Source organism: Coregonus lavaretus (genome assembly GCF_964263955.1).
Source record: "Coregonus lavaretus genome assembly, chromosome: 1".
In the NCBI taxonomy this organism is placed as follows: domain Eukaryota; kingdom Metazoa; phylum Chordata; class Actinopteri; order Salmoniformes; family Salmonidae; genus Coregonus; species Coregonus lavaretus.
In genome coordinates, this window is record NC_139988.1 from 14,408,472 (window position 1) to 14,431,272 (window position 22,801).

At 45.5% G+C, this 22,801-nt stretch overlaps 1 protein-coding gene across 1 annotated transcript; it reads right to left on the minus strand.

Moving 5' to 3' along the window:
- Positions 1–5,280: 5,280 nt before the first annotated feature.
- LOC311141927 (modulator of smoothened protein-like) lies at positions 5,281–22,663 on the minus strand. The gene is made up of 3 exons (XM_084177440.1): positions 21,853–22,663; positions 7,941–8,153; positions 5,281–6,894 (listed from the first exon to the last, which is right to left on the minus strand). The coding sequence occupies exons 1-3, from the start codon at positions 21,956–21,958 to the stop codon at positions 6,710–6,712; spliced, it is 504 nt and encodes a 167-aa protein (XP_084033566.1). The 5' UTR covers positions 21,959–22,663; the 3' UTR covers positions 5,281–6,709.
- Positions 22,664–22,801: the final 138 nt, after the last annotated feature.

Here is a 22,801-nt window from a genome sequence, read left to right on the forward strand (position 1 = left end):
TTTTTATCCTAAATGCAGTGTGTGGTTTATAGTCTATGGGTAAAACAGTTGACATTTAATGCCATCTTGTGGTCTGATAAGTCACTACATTTCAATTGACAAAGGCCCTCAAATACAAAATTGCTTATTGTGGTCCTATAGGATGAGAAATGAAACACCAGAACTACAGGCCTCAACCACAAGTCACTCTGAATGGCTGTTAGCTGTCACGCGGTTGCATTTTAGAATGTTTTCAAGTGAAGGGCTATATGAAAGAAGCATATAGCATGAGTAGATGTCCTCAAAGTAAAAGCCATAGTAGAAATGCCCAGAGCAGACTGAAGGTGCTTCTCAATAGTCTGAAGATGCTCCCTGTCTTTCATCTGCACTGATCTGTACATTTAAAGTAGTTGAGCGCAATGAAATGGACGTCAGTGGACGTCAGTGTCCACCTGAAGATTGAGGAGGTTAGAACTGAAGACCCTTTTTTAAACTTTCTCCATATCAGTTGTTACCGTGGAAACTACAACATCCACCAGCACAAGAAAATAAAAAGACAAGGGCTTGGATTCAATCTGATCAGCAGTATATCTGCGTTATAGCACGCTTGACATTTAAAAGGTAATTTCTGATTGAGCAGACATGGCACATTTACCATGAATGTGGTCTCCGCGGATGCTGAAATAAAATTGCTTTTAAAAAGGTGCATAGCTGACAAAACGCAATCAGATTGAATCTCTGCCAAGGACACAGCCGCCTACATACACAAAAATAATAAACAAGCTTTAAGTGATCCACAGGGCTGACAATAGCAGTAGTTGTTCCACAGGGCTGACAACAGCAGTAGTTGTTCCACAGGGCTGACAACAGCAGTGGTTGTTCCACAGGGCTGACAACAGCAGTGGTTGTTCCACGGGGCTGACAACAGCAGTGGTTGTTCCACGGGGCTGACAACAGCAGTGGTTGTTCCACGGGGCTGACAACAGCAGTGGTTGTTCCACGGGGCTGACAATAGCAGTGGTTGTTCCACGGGGCTGACAATAGCAGTGGTTGTTCCACGGGGCTGACAACAGCAGTGGTTGTTCCACGGGGCTGACAACAGCAGTGGTTGTTCCACGGGGCTGACAATAGCAGTAGTTGTTCCACAGGGCTGACAACAGCAGTGGTTGTTCCACGGGGCTGACAACAGCAGTGGTTGTTCCACGGGGCTGACAATAGCAGTAGTTGTTCCACAGGGCTGACAACAGCAGTGGTTGTTCCACAGGGCTGACAACAGCAGTGGTTGTTCCACAGGGCTGACAACAGCAGTGGTTGTTCCACAGGGCTGACAACAGCAGTAGTTGTTCCACAGGGCTGACAACAGCAGTAGTTGTTCCACAGGGCTGACAACAGCAGTGGTTGTTCCACAGGGCTGACAACAGCAGTGGTTGTTCCACAGGGCTGACAACAGCAGTGGTTGTTCCACAGGGCTGACAACAGCAGTGGTTGTTCCACAGGGCTGACAACAGCAGTGGTTGTTCCACAGGGCTGACAACAGCAGTGGTTGTTCCACAGGGCTGACAACAGCAGTGGTTGTTCCACGGGGCTGACAACAGCAGTGGTTGTTCCACGGGGCTGACAACAGCAGTGGTTGTTCCACGGGGCTGACAATAGCAGTGGTTGTTCCACGGGGCTGACAACAGCAGTGGTTGTTCCACGGGGCTGACAACAGCAGTGGTTGTTCCACGGGGCTGACAATAGCAGTAGTTGTTCCACAGGGCTGACAACAGCAGTGGTTGTTCCACGGGGCTGACAACAGCAGTGGTTGTTCCACGGGGCTGACAATAGCAGTAGTTGTTCCACAGGGCTGACAACAGCAGTGGTTGTTCCACGGTGCTGACAATAGCAGTGGTTGTTCCACAGGGCTGACAATAGCAGTGGTTGTTCCACAGGGCTGACAATAGCAGTGGTTGTTCCACAGGGCTGATAATAGTAGTGGTTGTTCCACAGGGCTGACAACAGCAGTGGTTGTTCCACGGGGCTGACAATAGTAGTGGTTGTTCCACAGGGCTGACAACAGCAGTGGTTGTTCCACAGGGCTGACAATAGCAGTGGTTGTTCCACAGGGCTGATAATAGTAGTGGTTGTTCCACAGGGCTGACAACAGCAGTGGTTGTTCCACAGGGCTGACAATAGCAGTGGTTGTTCCACAGGGCTGATAATAGTAGTGGTTGTTCCACAGGGCTGATAATAGTAGTGGTTGTTCCACGGGGCTGACAACAGCAGTGGTTGTTCCACGGGGCTGACAATAGCAGTAGTTGTTCCACGGGGCTGACAACAGCAGTGGTTGTTCCACGGTGCTGACAATAGCAGTGGTTGTTCCACAGGGCTGACAATAGCAGTGGTTGTTCCACAGGGCTGACAATAGCAGTGGTTGTTCCACAGGGCTGACAATAGCAGTGGTTGTTCCACAGGGCTGATAATAGTAGTGGTTGTGGTGTGCTGTGCAGGGGAGGGAAGGTCAGAGCTGCAAGGCTTTTGAATGACTGCTGCTTGACCTTTATCAACAATGGGCCAGTGGGAGAGAGAGGTGACCTTGTCAGCAGCCCAGCTGTGTCCCTGCCTGCCAGTAGCTGGCTCTGAGCTATGCTTTGCTGCTCAACAGCATGCTGTTTCTGTTCCCACAATAAAAACACCACACAACAAATGCCTTTTCTTTCAGGAATCCATGCCATGGTAACATGTTATTGTGCTTGTTCTGTGAAGTTTTCCAGGGTCTTTTGCCAAATAATATCCAAAAAAACAGAGCCTACTTTTTACTTTGCAATAAAACGCAACATTGAACTTCACTGAGTTCGCCCCATTAGTTTGCACTATAAAGACCAACATTTTTTCTGTGATCAAATCAACATTATATCAGCCCCTTTTCAATGCAACAAACCAAAACAAATCTAACTTTGCAAGATTGAGTCAGGTGATTTTGTTGTAGGCAGAGCCAGAGCGCAACGGAGTAGAATTCTATTGGCAGGAGTAGCCCACCAGTGGTCAATCACCCGCGAGTGAAGGCGCTTTTCAGATCAGATCAGAGCCGAGCTTCCTACAAGAGCACAAAACGTGTAGGCTACATTTCAAGCTGTCTTTGAAAAGCCAGTCAGGTAAAAAGCGTATCTCTTAATTAAAAGGGGCAGTGTTGTATTTTGAGACAGGCTTGAATGTGCAAATAAGCCAATATGCAGAGGGGTAGCCTACATTGTCTAATTCTCTATATGGTATTTTCTTTATTTAACCTTTATTTAACCAGGTAAACCAGTTGAGAACAAGTTCTCATTTACAACTGCGACCTGGCCAAGATGAAGCAAATCAGTGCGATAAAACAACAACAACACAGAGTTACATATGGAATAAACAAAACGTACAGTCAATAACACAATAGAAAATCAATATACAGTGTGTGCAAATGTAGTAAGTTATGGAGGTAATGCAATAAATAGGCCATAGTGCAAAATAATTACAATTTAGTATTAACACTGGAGTGATAGATGTGCAGAAGATGATGTGCAAATAGAGATACTGGGGTGCAGATGAGAAAAATAAATAACAATGTAAATAACAATTTGGGGATGAGGTAGTTGGGTGGGCTAATTACAGATGGGCTGTGTACAGGTGCAGTGATCGGTAAGCTGCTCTGACAACTGATAGTGAGGGAGATAAGTGTCTCCAGCTTCAGAGATATTTGCAGTTAGTTCCAGTTATTGGCAGAACTAGAATGATGGGCAAGTTGCAGCGGAGGGTGCAGAGCTGGGGTACGGGTAGCCAGGTGGAAAGCATGGCCAGCCGTAGCAAAATGCTTATTGAAATTCTCGATTATCGTATATTTATCGGTGGTGACAGTGTTTCCTAGCCTCAGTGCAGTGGGTAGCTGGGAGGAGGTGCTCTTATTCTCCATGGACATTTCAGTGTCCCAAAACTTTTTGGAGTTAGTGCTACAGGATGTACATTTCTGTTTGAGAAAGCTAGCCTTTGCTTTCCGAACTGATTGTGTAATAATAATTACTTTTATTTTGCAAAGTGGTTTCTTGGATCATACAATGCAATTTACAGTCACCTATTTGACCCATGGTGTTACAGACCAAGTAAAAAAATCATTAATTAATGTCCATGTAAAAACGTTATTAAAAGTCTCATGCAATGTAGGCCTGCAATGTAGGCTTGCAGGCTACTGTACGCTATAGCAAACAAATCAAAAGCTATTTCCATGTGAAAATGTTATGGGATTTTCTCCATTGGTTTTGTTGGTAGGCCTACATTATGCTCAAATAGCCACAATAGCCTATCGGCTACTGTCTAAAACTGTAAGGGTATAGCCTCAGTGTTCACTGTAAACGCGTGCCCGAAGTTGCACACAATTACCCCTCACAAGACCTACAATTTGCTCATTGCCCCCAAATAATTAGAAGGAACATTTGTCGTAACCGACTTCAGTGGGCAAACGCTCACCTTCGACGCCACTGGGACTTAGGAGAAGTGTGCTCTTCACAGATGAATCCCATATTCAACTGTACCGGGCAGGTGGCAGACAGCGTCGTGTGGGCAAGCGGTTTGCTAATGTCAACGTTGTGAACAGAGTGCCCCATGGTGGCGGTGGGGTTATGATATGGGCAGGCATAAGCTACGGACAATGAACACAATTGCATTTTATCGATGGCAATTTGAATGCACAGAGATAACATGACGAGATCCTGAGGCCCATTGTCGTGCCATTCATCTGCTGCCATCACCTCATGTTTCAGCATGGTAATGCACGGTCCCATGTCGCAAGGATCTGTACACAATTCCTGGAAGCTGAAAATGTCCCAGTTGTTCCATGGCCTGCATACTCACCAGACGTCACCCATTCAGCATACCGACGTGTACGACAGGATGTTCCAGTTCCGCCAATATCCAGTAACTTCACACAGCCATTGAAGAGTGGGCCAACATTCAACAGGCCACAATCAACAGCCTGATCAACTCTATGCAAAGGAGATGTGACGCACTGCATGAGGCAAATTGTGGTCAAACCAGATACTGACTGGTTTTCTGATCCACGCCCCTACCTTTTAAAAAAAGGTATCTGTAACCAACAGATGCATATCTGTATTCCCAGTCATGTGAAATCCATAGATTAGGGCCTAATCAATTGACTGATTTCCTTACATGAACTGTAACATCTTTGAAATGTTTGCATGTTTTGCATTTATATTTTTGTTCAGTGTGCATTGCTTATATGATATAATGTTCTCCCCATTCTTCAGTATACAACAAATATATTAGATAATTTGTCATGTTGTGTAACTTTTAATGAGATGATGTATATCACAGTGCTTCCTCAATCAACGACAGCCATTCTGTCTATGTAGCCTACATGAGCAAGTCAGCCAGTCATCCGAACAAATTGACAGATGTAAAAAACTAAGAAAACAGACATGTAGGAATTCCATGATACAGTGCATTGACCATTTTAAAAAAGGACTATAAATGCTCCATCTTGGGAAGATAATGCATTCTCATGAAAACAAATGAATCATTTTACTCTTCCACAAATTACTTTTAAATTGTATAGAATGAGTTCTAATTGCTTTCCATCATCATGTGATCCAACAGATTCCCTGCTTTTGATAGTTTCACCATGAATCTAGATTCACTCATAGAACCCAAGACAACAGCTCTGAGGTCTAACTCAACTTCCAACTATACACGCATCATCTACACAATTATGGCTTAATCTTTCCTATTTCCAGCTCCAGCCTTTCTACCACTGTGCTTCTTATGGTGCGGAGTGACTTGACATCCTGTTGTCATGGCCATGTGTGAGTCTTCCCTGTCCTGATGATGTCGGTTTCAGGCTCTAGCCACTCCCCCTCCTGGGTCGATCCATGAAGCCTTTTATGTCCTGGTATCATTGTGTGCACATTTTGATAAAACACTCAATTTAACAATTGGATCACATAAATCTACGCTCTAACTAAACATTTAAAAAATCCAATAGTAGTGTGTTTTACATTAAAATCAAGGTTGTTTTCTCAGAACATCCCAATTTTGGCATGTCCCACGTCATGTTTATCCGACTTGAAGATTTTAACCCACTTAACTGTCAAATTTCCCCAAGTTTTCACCATCATTGTAATATAATTTGTTGCTTTGACAAAGTCATTTCTTAAGATTATTATTTATCTCATGTGATTAGTGATTCATTTACATTTGTCCCTCAGGTCAACCCCTTTTACGTGAACTGAACTCTCATTTTAATATGGTAAAACTATTCCTTTTTAAATATGTTTTTTCCACAAGGAGATGGAGATGGGAAAACATGTTTGTTATGAAGTTGAACATGTGCTCTTTGACAGAATGTTCAAATTTGGTGAAATAAAAAAGTTACACTACCCCGAAAAGGCACTCTGTTTGTGGAAGGAAACTCCTGTGTTCACTGATCTGTGAGGGGCTGGATAGGTGTCCATTCCTCCCAGATCTATGAACACAGACAGGCTAGTGCCTACTACCTGTCCTATAGACCAGGGCTAGGGGCCGTAGAGTCCTGTCATCCAAAGGTACATCAGAGAGTTCTTCCACAAACGCACGGAAAGAGTGTTTCTCACAGTTCCTCTTCTTTCCTTCCAGGTGACCATTTTCAAATGTCAGGCCTAGCAAATGCCTCTCCGAAGGCATTTCTCTAAGCACAAAAATGTTTACAAAAAACAAAGTGCCTGATAGGTCACCCAGGCAAGCAGACCTTCCCTGCAAACAGTAGTCCCACTATAGTGAAAAATATAGATAGAACAAAGAGTACATATGAGGACCCCACCACTGTGTTGTTTGGTAGTTTATAAGGCTGTCCCCCGACCTCATCGATGTAAAATCCTATAGGAAATATAAGAGCCGCCATACAGAGCAGGATCACTGTGGAGGAGAGAGGAAACAACGTTTAGAAACACACTCTTCTTAAAAACACTATTCACAGTACATCAGTTTTAGGGAGCAATATCTCTTACAACTTTTAAAGAGTAGGCAGCAACATGATCTCAGGCTAAATTCTATATTGCGTTTTCATTGTCGTGGAAACCTGACCTAAGTGACAGAGCTGAAAAAAATCAATTTACATTGTCATATTAACATTTAAGTCATTTAGCAGACGCTCTTATCCAGAGCGACTTACAAATTACATTGTCATTACTTGGTTATTATTATACCTCAAGAGGTAATTTTAGCCCAATAATGATTTGTCTAAAATAACCTCTCGAAGTATAATAATAATAATAATAATAATAATAACAACAAAGGAATGTTATTCCGTCATATCCCTTGGACCACTAAAAATCCCTCCTACTGGTTTTAGCGCCGCTCATAGCAACCCCATTTACTGTAGCGTGTTCAAGGAGCCACTCAGCTCAGTTCCATTTTAACATTTAGCAGACACTCTTATCCAGAGCGACTTACAGGAGCAATTAGGGTTAAGTGCCTTGCTCAAGGGCACGTCAACAGATTTTTCACCTATTCGGCTTGGGGATTCGAAACGAGCGACCTTTCGGTTACTGGCCCAATGCTCTTAACCGCTAAGCTACCTGCTGCCCACACAGTTACCACACAAAAGCTTTTACTAAAATTAAACCCAAGTGACATTAATCTCGGCTTACTCAAATCAATTTGCTAACATCCATTAGTGACATAACAAGAATCTCAAGGTGTTTCAAAGCTGTAACTAATGGCTTTGCCTCAAATGACACCCTATTCCCTGGTCTAGTGTGCTACTTTAACCAGAGCCCACATAGGGAATTATGGGGATTCTGTCTGGCCCCACTCATGACTTAAATGGTGACAGTGTTGGCCATGTTTCTGTATTTATTGTATTGCGGTCTTGGTCTCTTGGCCGTCACTGTAAACGAGAACTGGTTCCCCATTGACCTGTCTGGTTAAATAACCATTTAATAAGTCAAAATAAAACATACTCCCAGTGAAGGCGATCCAGCGGGCGTAACGGGTGGCCTCACGGTGCCAGTGTGACGCCACCAGCAGGCCGCAGGTCACCGTGAGGGAGATGATGCCCAGGATGATGAAGAAGAGGGTGGTGACCCACTCTGGGGGCAGCCGCGGGGGGATACAGGTCCGTTCACGACCGTGGATGGTCTGGCACTGCCGCACCAGGCCTACCGTCAGGGAACCTAGAGACAGAGAGACAGAGACAGGGAGAGAGAGAGACAGAGAGACAGAGAGAGAGAAAGAGACAGAGAGACAGAGAGAGAGAAAGAGAGAAAGAGACAGAGAGAGGGAGAAAGAGAGAGACACGGAGAGAGAGAGACAGAGAGAGAGAGAGAGAGAGCGACAGAGAGAGACAGAGAGACAGAGACAGACAGAGGGAGAGCGAGGGAGAGAGAGACAGAGAGACACAGAGAGAGACAGAGAGGGAGACAGAGGGAGAGAGAGACAGAGCGAGAGAGAGACAGAGACGGAGAGAGAGACAGAGACAGAGAGCGAGACAGAGAGCGAGACAGAGAGCGAGACAGAGAGAGAGACAGAGAGAGAGACAGAGAGAGAGACAGAGAGAGAGACAGAGAGAGAGACAGAGAGATCAGTCAGGGTTAGATCCCACACAGCAGCAGTCCCACTGTCAGAGCACCTACCAAACATAAGAGGTTGGTGGCACCTTAATTGGGGAGGACAGGCTCGTGGTAATGGTTGGAGCGGAATAGGTGGAATGGTATCAAATACATCAAACACATGGTTTGATGCCATTCCATTCACTCCATTCTAGCCATTATTATGAGCCGTCCTACCCTCAGCAGCCTCCACTGCTACAGAGAGTGCTTGATTACATACACCCACGGAGGGAGAATATCTTTCATCACACACATAGCATACTCTCGCTGTTTAGGTCAACTGTGCTCTCACCCACCACAACAACAACATTTGTTACATTTCAGCAGAAGCTTTTAACTCTCTGTACACATTGTTTTATTAGAAGAAGCATAACCCATAGCAGTAGATTGCATCAGTTCTAAAATATCCCTCAACTTGTGATGGTGTCCCCATTAGATAAGCTAAGATCTGTATGAGGCATGACTGCATTACATCACGTCTGGACTAATGACCTCCCTGGTGACACCGGATTCCACTTCCACTTCCAGTGCCCTGTCACCACACAAAGTATAGCTCAAGGAAGGTTGGTATGGTAACAAGGCCGAAGAATGGGACTCTTAGGCCCTGGACCAATGGCAGGGGTCCCTGAGGAATCAATCAATGCCGTAAGACTCGGATGGCTCAGGACCAGAGGCCGTGACACCAGAGAGAGGAAGAGAGCTAGAGGGAAGGAAGGATAAAGAAAGCAGAGGGGGACCCAGAGCCCCTGAAACCACAGAGGAGAGATATGAGATAAAAGGAGGAGAGAGGAGAGAAGGCTTCCCATCAGAAAAGAGAGACGGAGGAGAGAAGGCTTCCCATCAGAAAAGAGAGACGGAGGAGAGAAGGCTTCCCATCAGAAAAGAGAGATGGAGGAGAGAAGGCTTCCCATCAGAAAAGAGAGACGGAGGAGAGAAGGCTTCCCATCAGAAAAGAGAGACGGAGGAGAGAAGGCTTCCCATCAGAAAAGAGAGACGGAGGAGAGAAGGCTTCCCATCAGAAAAGAGAGACGGAGGAGAGAAGGCTTCCCATCAGAAAAGAGAGACGGAGGAGAGAAGGCTTCCCATCAGAAAAGAGAGACGGAGGAGAGAAGGCTTCACATCAGAAAAGAGAGAGGGGGGAGAAAAGGCTTCCCATCAGAAAAGAGAGAGATGGGAGAGAAGGCTTCCCATCAGAAAAGAGAGAGAGAGGAGAGAAGGCTTCCCATCAGAAAAGAGAGATGGAGGAGAGAAGGCTTCCCATCAGAAAAGAGAGCGAGAGGAGAGAAGGCTTCCCATCAGAAAAGAGAGAGAGAGGAGAGAAGGTTTCCCATCAGAAAAGAGAGGGGGGAGAGAAGGCGTCACATCAGAAAGTAACTCACTGCCAAAGAGCCTCTCCTCTCCTGCCCCAAAGCCTGGTGGGTTCAATTATGTCAGCAAGCTAGGCCTGCTGAACACATAACTCTTCCAACAACAATAACAGCATATATGAACCCCACCCTCCCTAACCCAACAGAGAACGTGTCAACTCAGCAACACTCAACCCCCTCGTCCATCCAGCTACAAAAGGACAATTCATCAGTATAGATTTGAATGAGAGAAATGTGAAATTAAATCCTCCGACCCCTTTCTTCCCCGTCTCTTGCTTAGTCTCTCAGGAGACAAGGAGTTATCCCTGAGCCAGCACTTTGTGTCTTCCAGAGGCTGGAGACAGAAAGGAGAGATGAACAGTGGGCAAGGATTGTGAGATATACCATTTATACCGTATACCGGGTATTTCAAAATACCGACGGTATGATTTTCAATACTGTTTTAATTTTGGGGGGTTAGGGGCACCCTCGCCTTGCGGGGGATGCGTGCGACGCCACTGCTTATAACTATAAGTTAAGTATAAGAAATGTAAGATGTGTCAAATAAATTATATCCAGCTCAGGGCTCCAGCTATGCATTTGGTTTGTGGCTACATGTCAAGATCAAGCTTCTTGGTTGCTGCAGAGACATTCAACCCCCTCCTGGATCCAGATCCCTGTTGCATTAAGTGTTTTGTGCATCCGCAGTAGCGCCCTTTGTGTGCACATTCGGTAATACCGTATACCCCGGTATAGCACAGAAACGGTATGACGGTATGAAAATCTGGATACCACCCAACCCTAGGCAAGGCACAACCATATTTAGTCTATTGGATTAGAGAGATGGACGGAGACTTACAAATGCCCCATTATGGTTCTGAGACAAGAACATACATCACTGAGGGGGGAGGGAAGGAGTATGGACCAATATGATGAGCCTCCCTGCTCCCTCAATAGGTTGAAGAACGTATAGTATACTGCCCATGTAAAAATCTTCCCAGCATGAAATAGTTCCCAATCGTTCTGATTATGATGGGATCATGTTGTAAAATTTCTCACAGCGTGAAAATATTCCCAGTTCAATAATTGTGCTTCTCTTTATGTAGATGGCTGAGCTCATGCAGATGTTTCTCTCACACCCTCCCTCGCCCTTGATTTAGCTAGCTAGCTAACTAACTAACAAATATATGCACTGTCAATCAAAAAAGTAGCGCCTAAGTCTTTGCAATTGCAAAAAATCTCTTCTCACATCAACCCTCAGCACTTTGATGCGCGAGTCCAGGTATTTATATGCTGACCTCACGCCTCAACAAGCTTCTGATTGGTCAGTGTCAATACTCCTTGCCACCATTGATTGGCAGATGTGTGAAGCATATGCGCGTACCCACAGAATAGTTTTTCGAGGTCGAGGGGGGTTGTGAGAGGGAGGCATCCACATGAGCTCAGCCATCCACATAAAGAGATGCGCGTGCAATTATTGAACTGGGAACATTTTCACGCTGGGAGAAATTTTACAGCATGACGTCACAATCAGAACGATTGGGAACTATTTCACGCTGGGAAGATTTTTACATGGCACCCTTGATGTGAGTATACTGGCAAAGATGGGGACTTTGTTCTTAGGCTTGGTACTAGCAATTGAGTGATTTGCCATTCGGTGTTCAGTATGTGAACCACAGGGGGCTGCTGAGGGGAGGACAGCTCATAATAACGTCTGGAACGGAGTGAATGGAATGGTGTCAACCACATGGAAACCATAAGTTTGATATTTTCAATAGCATTCCATTAATTCCGTTCCAGCCATTACTATGAGCCCGTCCTCCCCAACTAAGGTGCCACCAGCCGCCTTTGATGTGAAGACACATGCAGGCCTACTGTATGTGGATCTAATGCTGACCACAGCTGTTATATCATGGCTATTGACATGGCACCCTAATGTAATTACTCATTACTAAACCAAACTGCTGTGTCCTGTTTCCTAGATATACAGTAGAATAGATGTGTCAACTATGAGGTAGCATATCTATAAATGGTTGTATGAGCCTGCAACGAGAGAGCATACTACTATATGCATATTATGCTGATTACATGATCTCTCAGCCCCTCCATTTTCTACACAGGATATCCTGTTCCTTCCCTATACATTCTTTCATCTAAGGGAAGGGCACAACAGAAATAAACATAGGCTACCAGGACTTCACATCCCAACCACTTCATTTCCTTAGTGAAAAGGTATTGCCTCATAGAAGCATAGTGTCACATATTCCACTGTCAAAGAATCAAAGATACTGATTAAATGTTACAAAAGTCACATACTATATCCTATCATGACACAATATTTCCCTCTCTTAAGCAAGCTTACACACCCATTCCATAGCTTGTCATTGGTGTAAATTGTACTTTTTCTTCTAAGGGATTCTTGGAGGACATTTCTAATTCTCGGGACTGTTCAGCAGCTGTTTTAAGTGTGTCATCAAGCTTGTCTGATAGCCAGGGCGTTGAGACAGAGGGAGGTGTGTGTGTGTACGTGCGTGCGTGTGATTGTGGGCCAATGTCTGTTGTTAGTAAACACTTCCCCATGCAGCCCCAGTCAGTCCCCTGCTGCTTCAGACTTCACTACAGAATACCTGCGTAACAAGCAGGAAGCACGCTAGTCTCACACACACACACACACACCTCTATAAACTTGTATAAACCTTCACATCCTGGATAACTACATGGAGAGGACAGAGGTTTGCTGTAAACAAATAAACCATAATGATTCATTTCCAGGCTAAACTACAGGTGGTGAGAGAGACATTTGTGTTTATAACAACATCTGCCAATCTGATAGATTCATTGTCAACATCTGTTTATCTGTGTGCAATAAGCATCATCTGGAAAGAGCATGAGTTAGACCAGGAAGTTAACTTAATTGGCAAGAACAACTACACTCTTAGCACCTTTTTTTCTATCTAGAACCTAAAATGGTTCTTCAGTTATCCCCATAGGACAACCCTTTGAAGAACCCCTTTTGGTTCCAGGTAGAACCCTTTTGAGTTCTATGTAGAACCCTTTACATAAAGGGTCCTACCTGGAACCAAAAAGGTTCTCCTATGGGGACAGCCGAATAACCCTTTTGGAACCCTTTTTTCTAAGAGTGTAGGTCTAAGCATTTATCTATTTCACCTGGACAAAACAATATGTTTGGACCTCAGATACACAAACAGGGCCTTCCAGTCAAGGCAATTTCCTTAATTAATAATTAAGCTGCGAGTGCTTCAACTGAAATAATTATCCCGCCCAGCAGACCACACATTACCATTTACAAACAATACTTCTCTCCACCTGGTAATTACTATTAGGGAAATTAGGCTGGAACAAAAGGCTTTTAACCCTGCTTGATTTCATACCTTCTCTGTGTGGGATGAGAGGGGAAGTCTCACAAGGGAAGTCTGGCTAGTAATGACTGAAAACACAATATGGGTGGACCTCAAGCCTGTTTCTGTTCCTTCTTTGTATGGTATGTTCTACCTGAATACTCCTGGACTGTGCTGTAACAGTGTTATGGAGGTATGTTCTACCTGAATGCTCCTGGTCTGTGCTGTAACAGTGTTATGGAGGTATGTTCTACCTGAATGCTCCTGGACTGTGCTATAACAGTGTAATGGAGGTATGTTCTACCTGAATGCTCCTGGTCTGTGCTGTAACAGTGTAATGGAGGTATGTTCTACCTGAATACTCCTGGACTGTGCTGTAACAGTGTTATGGAGGTATGTTCTACCTGAATGCTCCTGGACTGTGCTGTAACAGTGTTATGGAGGTATGTTCTACCTGAATGCTCCTGGACTGTGCTGTAACAGTGTTATGGAGGTATGTTCTACCTGAATACTCCTGGTCTGTGCTGTAAAAGTGTAATGGAGGCTATACATTTCAGGTTCCCATAAATGCTCAAAGTGCTGATGATCCAAGATGGCGTAGCAGTGCGGTCGTGTTCTCTTTTGTGTGTCCGTGTAAATAGCCTGTTTTTTTGTATTTTTTTGTATTTGACGTATATATTTCCCTATCACACTTTATCCTTCTACTAAATATACTTTACTGCAACCCTCCTCACTCAATGTGGAACGGATACTATTATTTACTCACCTTTATCTAGAATCTACAGTTGAAACTAGCTAGCCAGCTAACTAGCTAACTAGCTACTTGCTATTAGCCACCGTTAGTGGTTTTCACCCAGAACATCGGATTTTCTGCCGGAATAACTGAATCACTGGACATTAACACCGGATCGCAACTAGCTAGCCGCAACCGAATGGATGTTGCTGTAGGCTAATCACCACTGCCCCCAAAGCAAGCACCAGCTTGCCTCGAGCCAGGCCCATATCCCGGCTATCTACCTCTCTGTCTACCGGACGGGAGTAGCCAGCTAACTAGCTACTTGCTATTAGCCACCGTTAGCGGTTTTTCACCATTGTCCGTGGCCTGCACTACCTACCAGCCAGCTCTAACCTGGACTATTATCGGCCAGTCTGCACAGCGCGTTATCGACCCAGAACATATCGGATTTTCTGCCGGAATCACTGGATCTTTAACACCGGATCATCGCATCTAGCTAGCTGCAACCAAATGGATGTTGTTGTTGGCTAATCAGCCTTGAGCTAGCTTCGAGTCAGGCACATCTCCCGGCTATCTACCTCTCTGTCAACCGGACGGGACCTCCTAGAGTCAACATGGAGCCCCGCCGATCCATCACGACTGGTCTGCCGACGTAATCGTCTGTGGTTTCAACAGGCTTCCCGTTGCGACGACCACGAAGATCCATCTGCTAGCCCCGGCCCGCTAGCACACGCAAACAGCCGTGCTTCCTGCTCGCTGTGCTGTAGCGCCAATTCGAACTGCTCTCGGACTCACATATTGCTGTTCACTGGACCTTATGATCACTCAGCTGCACAGCTGATGCCTGCTGGACTGTTCCTTTACACGGTACCCTGTCCTGTTTATCTGTTTAGCCTCAGCCCAAACTTTCATCGCCATTACCAGTTGTTGTCTTAGCTCTCTCTAATAACACCTGTGATTGCTTTATGCCTCTCTCCCATGTCAATATGCCTTGCCTATTGCGGTTCCAGTTAGTTCTTATTATACAACTTCACTGTAGAGCCCCAAGTCCCTCTCAAACTGCCTCAAATAGTTCCTTTGTTCCACCCCCCATACACGCGGAGACCGGCTCAATCGGTGCCTCCAGTGATGCGATCTCTTTCATTGTTACCCAACGCTTAGGTTTACCTCCACTGTACCCATATCCTTGTCTGTACATAATGCCCTGAATCTATTCTACAATGCCCGGAAATCTGCCCCCTTTATTCTCTGTACCCAACGCACTAGAAGACCAGTTCTTAAAGCCTTTAGCTGTATCCTTATCCTAGTCCTCCTCTGTTCCTCTGGTGATGTAGAGGCTAACCCAGGCCCTGCAGCCCCCAGTATCACTCCTACTCCCCAGGAGCTATCATTTGTTGACTTCTGTAACCGTAAAAGCCTTGGTTTTCTGCACGTTAACATCAGAAGCCTCCTTCCTAAGTTTGAGTTATTCACTGCGTTAGCACACTCCGCCAACCCTGATGTTCTAGCAGTGTCTGAATCCTGGCTTAGGAAGGCCACCAAAAATGCAGAAATGTCCATCCCCAACTACAACATTTTCCATCTAGATAGAACTGCCAAAGGGGGTGGAGTTGCCTACTGTAGAGAGCCTGCAGAGCTCTATCATACTATCCAGGTCTGTGCCTAAACTGTTTGAGCTCCTACTTCAAAAAATCCAACTTTCCAGAAATAAGTCTCTCACTGTTGCCGCTTGCTACAGCCCCCCCTCAGCCCCCAGCTGTGCCCTGGACACCATATGTGAATTGATTGCCCCCCATCTATCCTCAGAGTTCGTACTGCTTGGTGACCTAAACTGGGATATGCTTAACACCCCGGCCATCCCACAATCCAAACTAGATGCCCTCAATCTCACACAAATTATCAAAGAACCTACCAGGTACAACCCTAAATCCGTAAACATGGGCACCCTCATAGATATCATCCTGACTAACGTACCCTCTAAATACACCTCCGCTTTCTTCAACCATGATCTCAGCGATCACTGCCTTATTGCCTGCGTCCGTAACGGGTCCGCGGTCAAACGCTCCCTAAAACACTTTAGCGAGCAGGCCTTCCGAATTGACCTGGCCCAGGTATCCTGGATGGATATCGATCTTATTCCGTCAGTAGAGGATGCCTGGTTGTTCTTTAAAAGTGCTTTCCTCTCCATCTTTAATAAGCATGCCCCATTCAAAAAATTCAGAACTAAGAACTGCTATAGCCCCTGGTTCTCCTCAGACTTGACTGCCCTTGACCAGCACAAAAACATCCTGTGGCGTACTGCATTAGCATCGAATAGCCCCCGCGATATGCAACTCAACAGGGAAGTTAGGAACCAATATACACAAGCAGTTAGGAAAGCAAAGGCTAGCTTTTTCAAACAGAAATTTGCATCCTGTAGCACTAACTCCAAAAAGTTTTGGGACACTGTAAAGTCCATGGAGAATAAGAGCACCTCCTCCCAGCTGCCCACTGCACTGAGGCTAGGAAACACTATCACCACCGATAAATCTACAATAATAGAGAATTTCAACAAGCATTTTGCTACGGCTGGCCATGCTTTCCACCTGGCTACCACTACACCGGCCACCAGCTCTGCACCCTCCGCTGCAACTTGCCCATGCCCCCCCCCCCGCTTCTCCTTCACACAAATTCAGACAGCTGATGTTCTGAAAGAGCTGCAAAATCTGGACCCCTACAAATCATCTGGGCTAGACAATCTGGACCCTTTCATTCTAAAATTAGCCGCCGAAATTGTCGCAACCCCTTTTACTAGCCTGTTCAACCTCTCTTTCGTAACATCTGAGATCCCCAGAGATTGGAAAGCTGCCGCGATCCTCCCCCTCTTCAAAGGGGGTGACACTCTAGATCCAAATTGTTACAGACCTATATCCATCCTGCCCTGCCTTTCGAACGTTTTTGAAAGCCAAGTTAACAAACAGATCACCGACCATTTCGAATCACACCGTACCTTCTCCACTATGCAATCCGGTTTCCGAGCTGGTCATGGGTGCACCTCAGCCACGCTCAAGGTCCTAAACGATATTATAACCGCGATCGATAATAGACAGTACTGTGCAGCCGTCTTCATTGACCTGGCCAAGGCTTTCGACTCTGTCAACCATTTCATTCTTATTGGCAGACTAAATAGCCTTGGTTTCTCAAATGACTGCCTCTCCTGGTTCACCAACTACTTCTCAGATAGAGTTCAATGTGTCAAATCGGAGGGCCTGTTGTCTGGACCTATGGCAGTCAATGGGGGTGCCACAGGGTTCAATTCTCGGGCCGACTCTTTTCTCTGTGTATATCAATGATGTCGCTCTTGCTGCTGGTGACTCTCTCAGATCCACCTCTACGCAGACGACACCATTTTGTACACATCTGGCCCTTCATTGGACACTGTGTTAACAAACCTCCAAACGAGCTTCAATGCCATACGACACTCCTTCCGTAGCCTCCAACTGCTCTTAAACACTAGTAAAACTAAATGCATGCTCTTCAATCGAACGCTGCTTGCACCCGCCCACCCGACTAGAATCACTACTCTCGGCATGTCTGACCTAGAGTATGTGGACAACTACAAATACCTAGGTGTCTGGTTAGACCGTAAACTCTCCTTCCAGACTCACATTAAGCATCTCCAATCCAAAGTTAAATCTAGAATCGGCTTCCTATTTCGCAACAAAGCCTTCTTCACTCATGCTGCCAAACATGCCCTCGTAAAACTGACTATCCTACCGATCCTTGACTTCGGCGATGTCATTTACAAAATAGCCTCCAACACTCTACTCAGCAAATTGGATGTAGTCTATCACAGTGCCATCCGTTTTGTCACCAAAACCCATATACTACCCACCACTGTGACCTGTACGCTCTTGTTGGCTGGTCCTCACTACATATTCATCGCCAAACCCACTGGCTCCAGGCCATCTATAAATCACTGCTAGGCAAATCCCTGTCTTATCTTAGCTCATTGGTCAACATAGCAACACCCACCCGTAGTATGCGCTCCAGCAGGCATATCTCACTGGTCATCCCCAAAGCCAACACTGAGCTGGTCACCTCCTTTGGCCGCCATTCATTCCAGTTCTCTGCTGCCAATGACTGGAACGAACTGCAAAAATCTCTGAAGCTGGAGACTCTTATCTCCCTCACTAACTTTAAGCATCAGTTGTTAGAGCACCTTACCGATTACTGCACCTGTACACAGCCCATCTGAAATTAGCCTACTCAACTACCTCATCCCCATATTGTTATTTATTTTGCTCATTTGCACCCCAGTATCTCTATTTGCACATATATCATTCCAGTGTTAATACGAATTGTAATTATTTTGCACTATGGCCTATTTATTGCCTTATCTCCATAACTTGCTACATTTGCACACACTGTATATATATTTTATGTTGTATTTTTGACTTTATGTTTTGTTTTACCCCATATGTAACTGTGTTGTTGTTTTTAATCGCACTGCTTTGCTTCATCTTGGCCAGGTCGCAGTTGTAAATGAGAACTTGTTCTCAACTGGCTTACCTGGTTAAATAAAGGTGAAATATATATATATTTTTTAAAGGTCACCTTAGATGTATTATGTGATGTTGGTGGCCAGGGGTTATTGTGTGATGTTGGTGGCCAGGGGTTAGTGTGTGATGTTGGGGGCCAGGGGTTAGTGTGTGATGTTGGGGGCCAGGGGTTAGTGTGTGATGTTGGTGGCCAGGGGTTAGTGTGTGATGTTGGGGGCCAGGGGTTAGTGTGTGATGTTGGGGGCCAGGGGTTAGTGTGTGATGTTGGGGGCCAGGGGTTAGTGTGTGATGTTGGGGGCCAGGGGTTAGTGTGTGATGTTGGTGGCCAGGGGTTAGTGTGTGATGTTGGTGGCCAGGGGTTAGTGTGTGATGTTGGTGGCCAGGGGTTATTGTGTGATGTTGGGGGCCAGGGGTTAGTGTGTGATGTTGGTTGCCAGGGGATAGTGTGTGATGTTGGTTGCCAGGGGTTAGTGTGTGATGTTGGGGGCCAGGGGTTAGTGTGTGATGTTGGTTGCCAGGGGATAGTGTGTGATGTTGGTTGCCAGGGGTTAGTGTGTGATGTTGGTGGCCAGTGTGTGATGTTGGTGGCCAGGGGTTAGTGTGTGATGTTGGTGGCCAGTGTGTGATGTTGGTTGCCAGGGGTTAGTGTGTGATGTTGGTGGCCAGTGTGTGATGTTGGTGGCCAGGGGTTAGTGTGTGCTGTTGGTGGCAAGGGGTTAGTCGGAAAGTATTCAGACCCCTTCACTTCTTCCACATTGTTACATTACAGCCTTATTCTAAAATGGATTAAATAAATATTTTTCCTCCCCAGTCTACACACAATACCCCATAATGACTAAGCAAAAACAGGTTTAGACATTTTTGCAAATTTATATAAAAAAATTAATTAAAAAAATACCATATTTACATAAGTATTCAGACCCTTTGCTATGAGACTTGAAATTGAGCTCAGGTACATCCCGTTTCCATTGATCATCCTTGAGATGTTTCTACAACTTGATTGGAGTCCACCTGTGGTAAATTCAATTGATTGGACTTGATTTGGAAAGGCCCACACCTGTCTATATAAGGTCCCACAGTTAACAGTGCATGTCAGAGCAAAAACCAAGCCATGAGGTCGAAGGAATTGTCTGTAGAGTTCCGAGACATCATTGTGTCGAGGCACAGATCTGGGGAAGGACACCTAAACATTTCTGCAGCATTGAAGGTCCCCAAGAAAACAGTGGCCTCCGTCATTCTTAAATGGAAGACGTTTGGAACCACCAAGACTCTTCCTAAAGCTGGCCGACCGGCCAAACTGAGCAATCGGGGGAGAAGGGCCCGATGGTCACTCTGATTGAGCTCCAGAGTTCCTCTGTGGAGATGGGAGAACCTTCCAGAAGGACAACCTTCTGTGCAGCACTCCACCAATCAGGCCTTTATGCTAGAGTGGCCTGACGGAAGCCACTCCTCAGTAAAAGGCACATGACAGCCCACTTGGAGTTTGCCAAAAGCACCTAAAGACTCTCAGACCATGAGAAACAAGATTCTCTGGTCTGATGAAACCAAGATTGAACTTTTTGGCCTGAATGCCAAGCGTCACGTCAACCATCCCTACGGTGAAGCATGGAGGTGGCAGCATCATGCTGTGGGGATGTTTTTCAGCGGCAGGGACTGGGAGACTAGTCAGGATTGAGGGAAAGATGAACGGAGCAAAGTACAGAGAGATCCATGATGAAAACCTGCTCCACAGCACTCAGGACCTCAGACTGGGGCGAAGGTTCACCTTCCAACAGGACAACGACCCTAAGCACACAGCCAAGACAACGCAGGAGTGGCTTCGGGACAAGTCTCTGAATGTCCTGGAGTGGCCCAGCCAGAGCCCGGACTTGAACCCGATCTAACATCTCTGGAGAGACCTGAAAATAGCTGTGCAGCGATCCTCCCATCCAACCTGACAGAGCTTGAGAGGATCTGCAGAGAAGAATGAGAGAAACTCCCCAAATACAGGTGTGCCAAGCTTGTAGCGTCATACCCAAGAAGACTCGAGGCTGTCATCACTGCCAAAGGTGCTTCAACAAAGTACTGAGTAAAAGGTCTGAATACTTATGTAAATGTATATTTCAGATTTGTTTTTGCTTTGTCATTATGGGGTATTCTGTGTAGATTGATGAGGGAAAAAACAATTTAATCAATTTTAGAATGAGGCTGTAACGTAACAAAATGTGGAAAAAGTCAGGGGGTCTGAATATTTTCCGAATGCACTAAATAACATACAAAGTGAGTGGAGAGCTGAACAGACCTCCATGGGCATAGCTGGATAAGTAGCACTCACTTCACAACTCTGACACACTATTTGTCAACTGTCACCCTGCTCTGGGAGGTGAGTTGGTAGCTGGTACAGGGTAGCTTATATGCCTTGAAGGAAAATTAGGTATCAGGGAGGTGAGTTGGTAGCTGGTACAGGGTAGCTTATATGCCTTGAAGGGACATGGGGTATCAGGAAGGTGAGTTGGTAGCTGGTACAGGGTAGCTTATATGCCTTGAAGGGACATGGGGTATCAGGGAGGTGAGGTGGTAGCTGGTACAGGGTAGCTTATTTGCCTTGAAGGGACATGGGGTATCAGAGAGGTGAGTTGGTAGCTGGTACAGGGTAGCTTATATGCCTTGAAGGGACATGGGGTATCAGGGCATGTTGGGGTGAAACAATAGAAGGTACTTAATTTATCAGCAGCTGTGGAGGATGATGATTGGTGGTTTGAGGACAAGCCCTGAGAGGACAAGAGCGAGAGAGAGAAAGAAAAAGCATAATGCCAAAGTATTTTGGAGAGGGATGGGGTGTATGTGGTGAGAAAGAGGTCAGGACTGCTTGTATAAGTGTAACAGAAAATGTAGAAGGTCTTAGATGATGCCACATTATTACATTCTGAAGCTCAAGAGAAAGGTCACCAGAATGCCAAAGTGTTATATTTGGAAGAGGGTGGTGGTGTAGCGTGGCTGATGCAGTAGAGTGGAAAGAGAATGATTCAAAAAGTTTGGGTTCCATGCAGTGAATTCCTATAAGAATAGTGTGTCAAAGGGGTTAATGCACATTATTGATAATTGTCAACAAAGCCCCCTTAGGGGCCACACAGGGTGACAGATACAGCCCGATGGTAGATACAGCCAGCTGTAGCAGCCTACAGCCCGATGGTTGATACAGCCAGCTGTAGCAACCTACAGCCCGATGGTAGATACTAGAAAGATAATGTGTGCGTGGGCTGTCAAGGAAATATATGAATGAAGTTAATTCACCTAACTTACCAGTTGCATCTCCTGTGTTGATCCAGTCTGGATTGGCAATACTGGCGATGGCAAAGATATCTGCCGCTAGAAAGAGGCATCCTGATATGACGGTGAGTTTATCCATTTCTCAGACGTGGATGCACTCTTCTCCTTTACATTGAGTCAAGAAGGAAAGGCTCCTTTATCTCGCCCTCCAAAGGCAAATAGGATGGAAGAGACTCAGGCATGGATTTCAACGTCCCATATCAATGTTTTGGTCTTGCCCAGTGGAAGCGTTGTCGTGGTCCTCTTGGGGGAGAAGGGCAAAGCCTCTCATCTTTATGGCGCATACGCAGCAACCCTGGTGTAGGAGTTATGCAAAGCCGTTTCCGTTATGTGAAAAGTTGCCATTGCAAACTGCCTTCCCGTTGACTTATAAATATCGACCATGGCCCTGGCTATGAACGCCCGCTGTTTCACCCATTCGGCCAGTATTGCCACCTGGTAGCTTATGGTGTCTGGGAAAAAATATTTTTGAAAGATGAAGGGAAGGAAAATTCAAAAGTTGTGCGACCATTTCGCCGTTATTATGACATTAAAGAGATGGTTGTGAGCGTGCACACTATATCGCTTATTTCCTGTGTTTCTTTCTCTTCTCCATCCGAGATTTTTTCGTTGCAAACAAATTCCATAAAATACATATCTTGAGCGCAATGGTCTGATTTAATATAATCTGCCAATATTCCCTTCAATAGAAATACCGTTATTTGTCCGTCTTGAAATGCCCGTCAGATGTCTGCATTCGAGGTAGGAATCAGCCGTAAAAAAAAAATATATCGTTGTTCTCTCAAGTATTTTTAGCGGACGTCAGCTCTCGCGAGATTCTGTCCAACTCTGTCACGCAGAGAACCAAATGATTGGGCGCGTTTGAGTAGTAAGGCTAAAGCAACCGACCGTAGACGAAAGTCGAGGAGTGAAGTCGGGGGAG

Bases quoted from the DNA above. Each gene is read 5' to 3' on its own strand.
- LOC311141927 (XM_084177440.1), bottom strand. From the start codon at position 21,958: ATGGATAAACTCACCGTCATATCAGGATGCCTCTTTCTAGCGGCAGAT. The intron at 8,154-21,852 runs GTAAGTTAGGTG...CTCTGTCTCTAG, and splicing joins CAACACAGGAGATGCAACTG to GTTCCCTGACGGTAGGCCTG. The intron at 6,895-7,940 runs GTATGTTTTATT...TCTCCTCCACAG, and splicing joins CTGGATCGCCTTCACTGGGA to TGATCCTGCTCTGTATGGCG.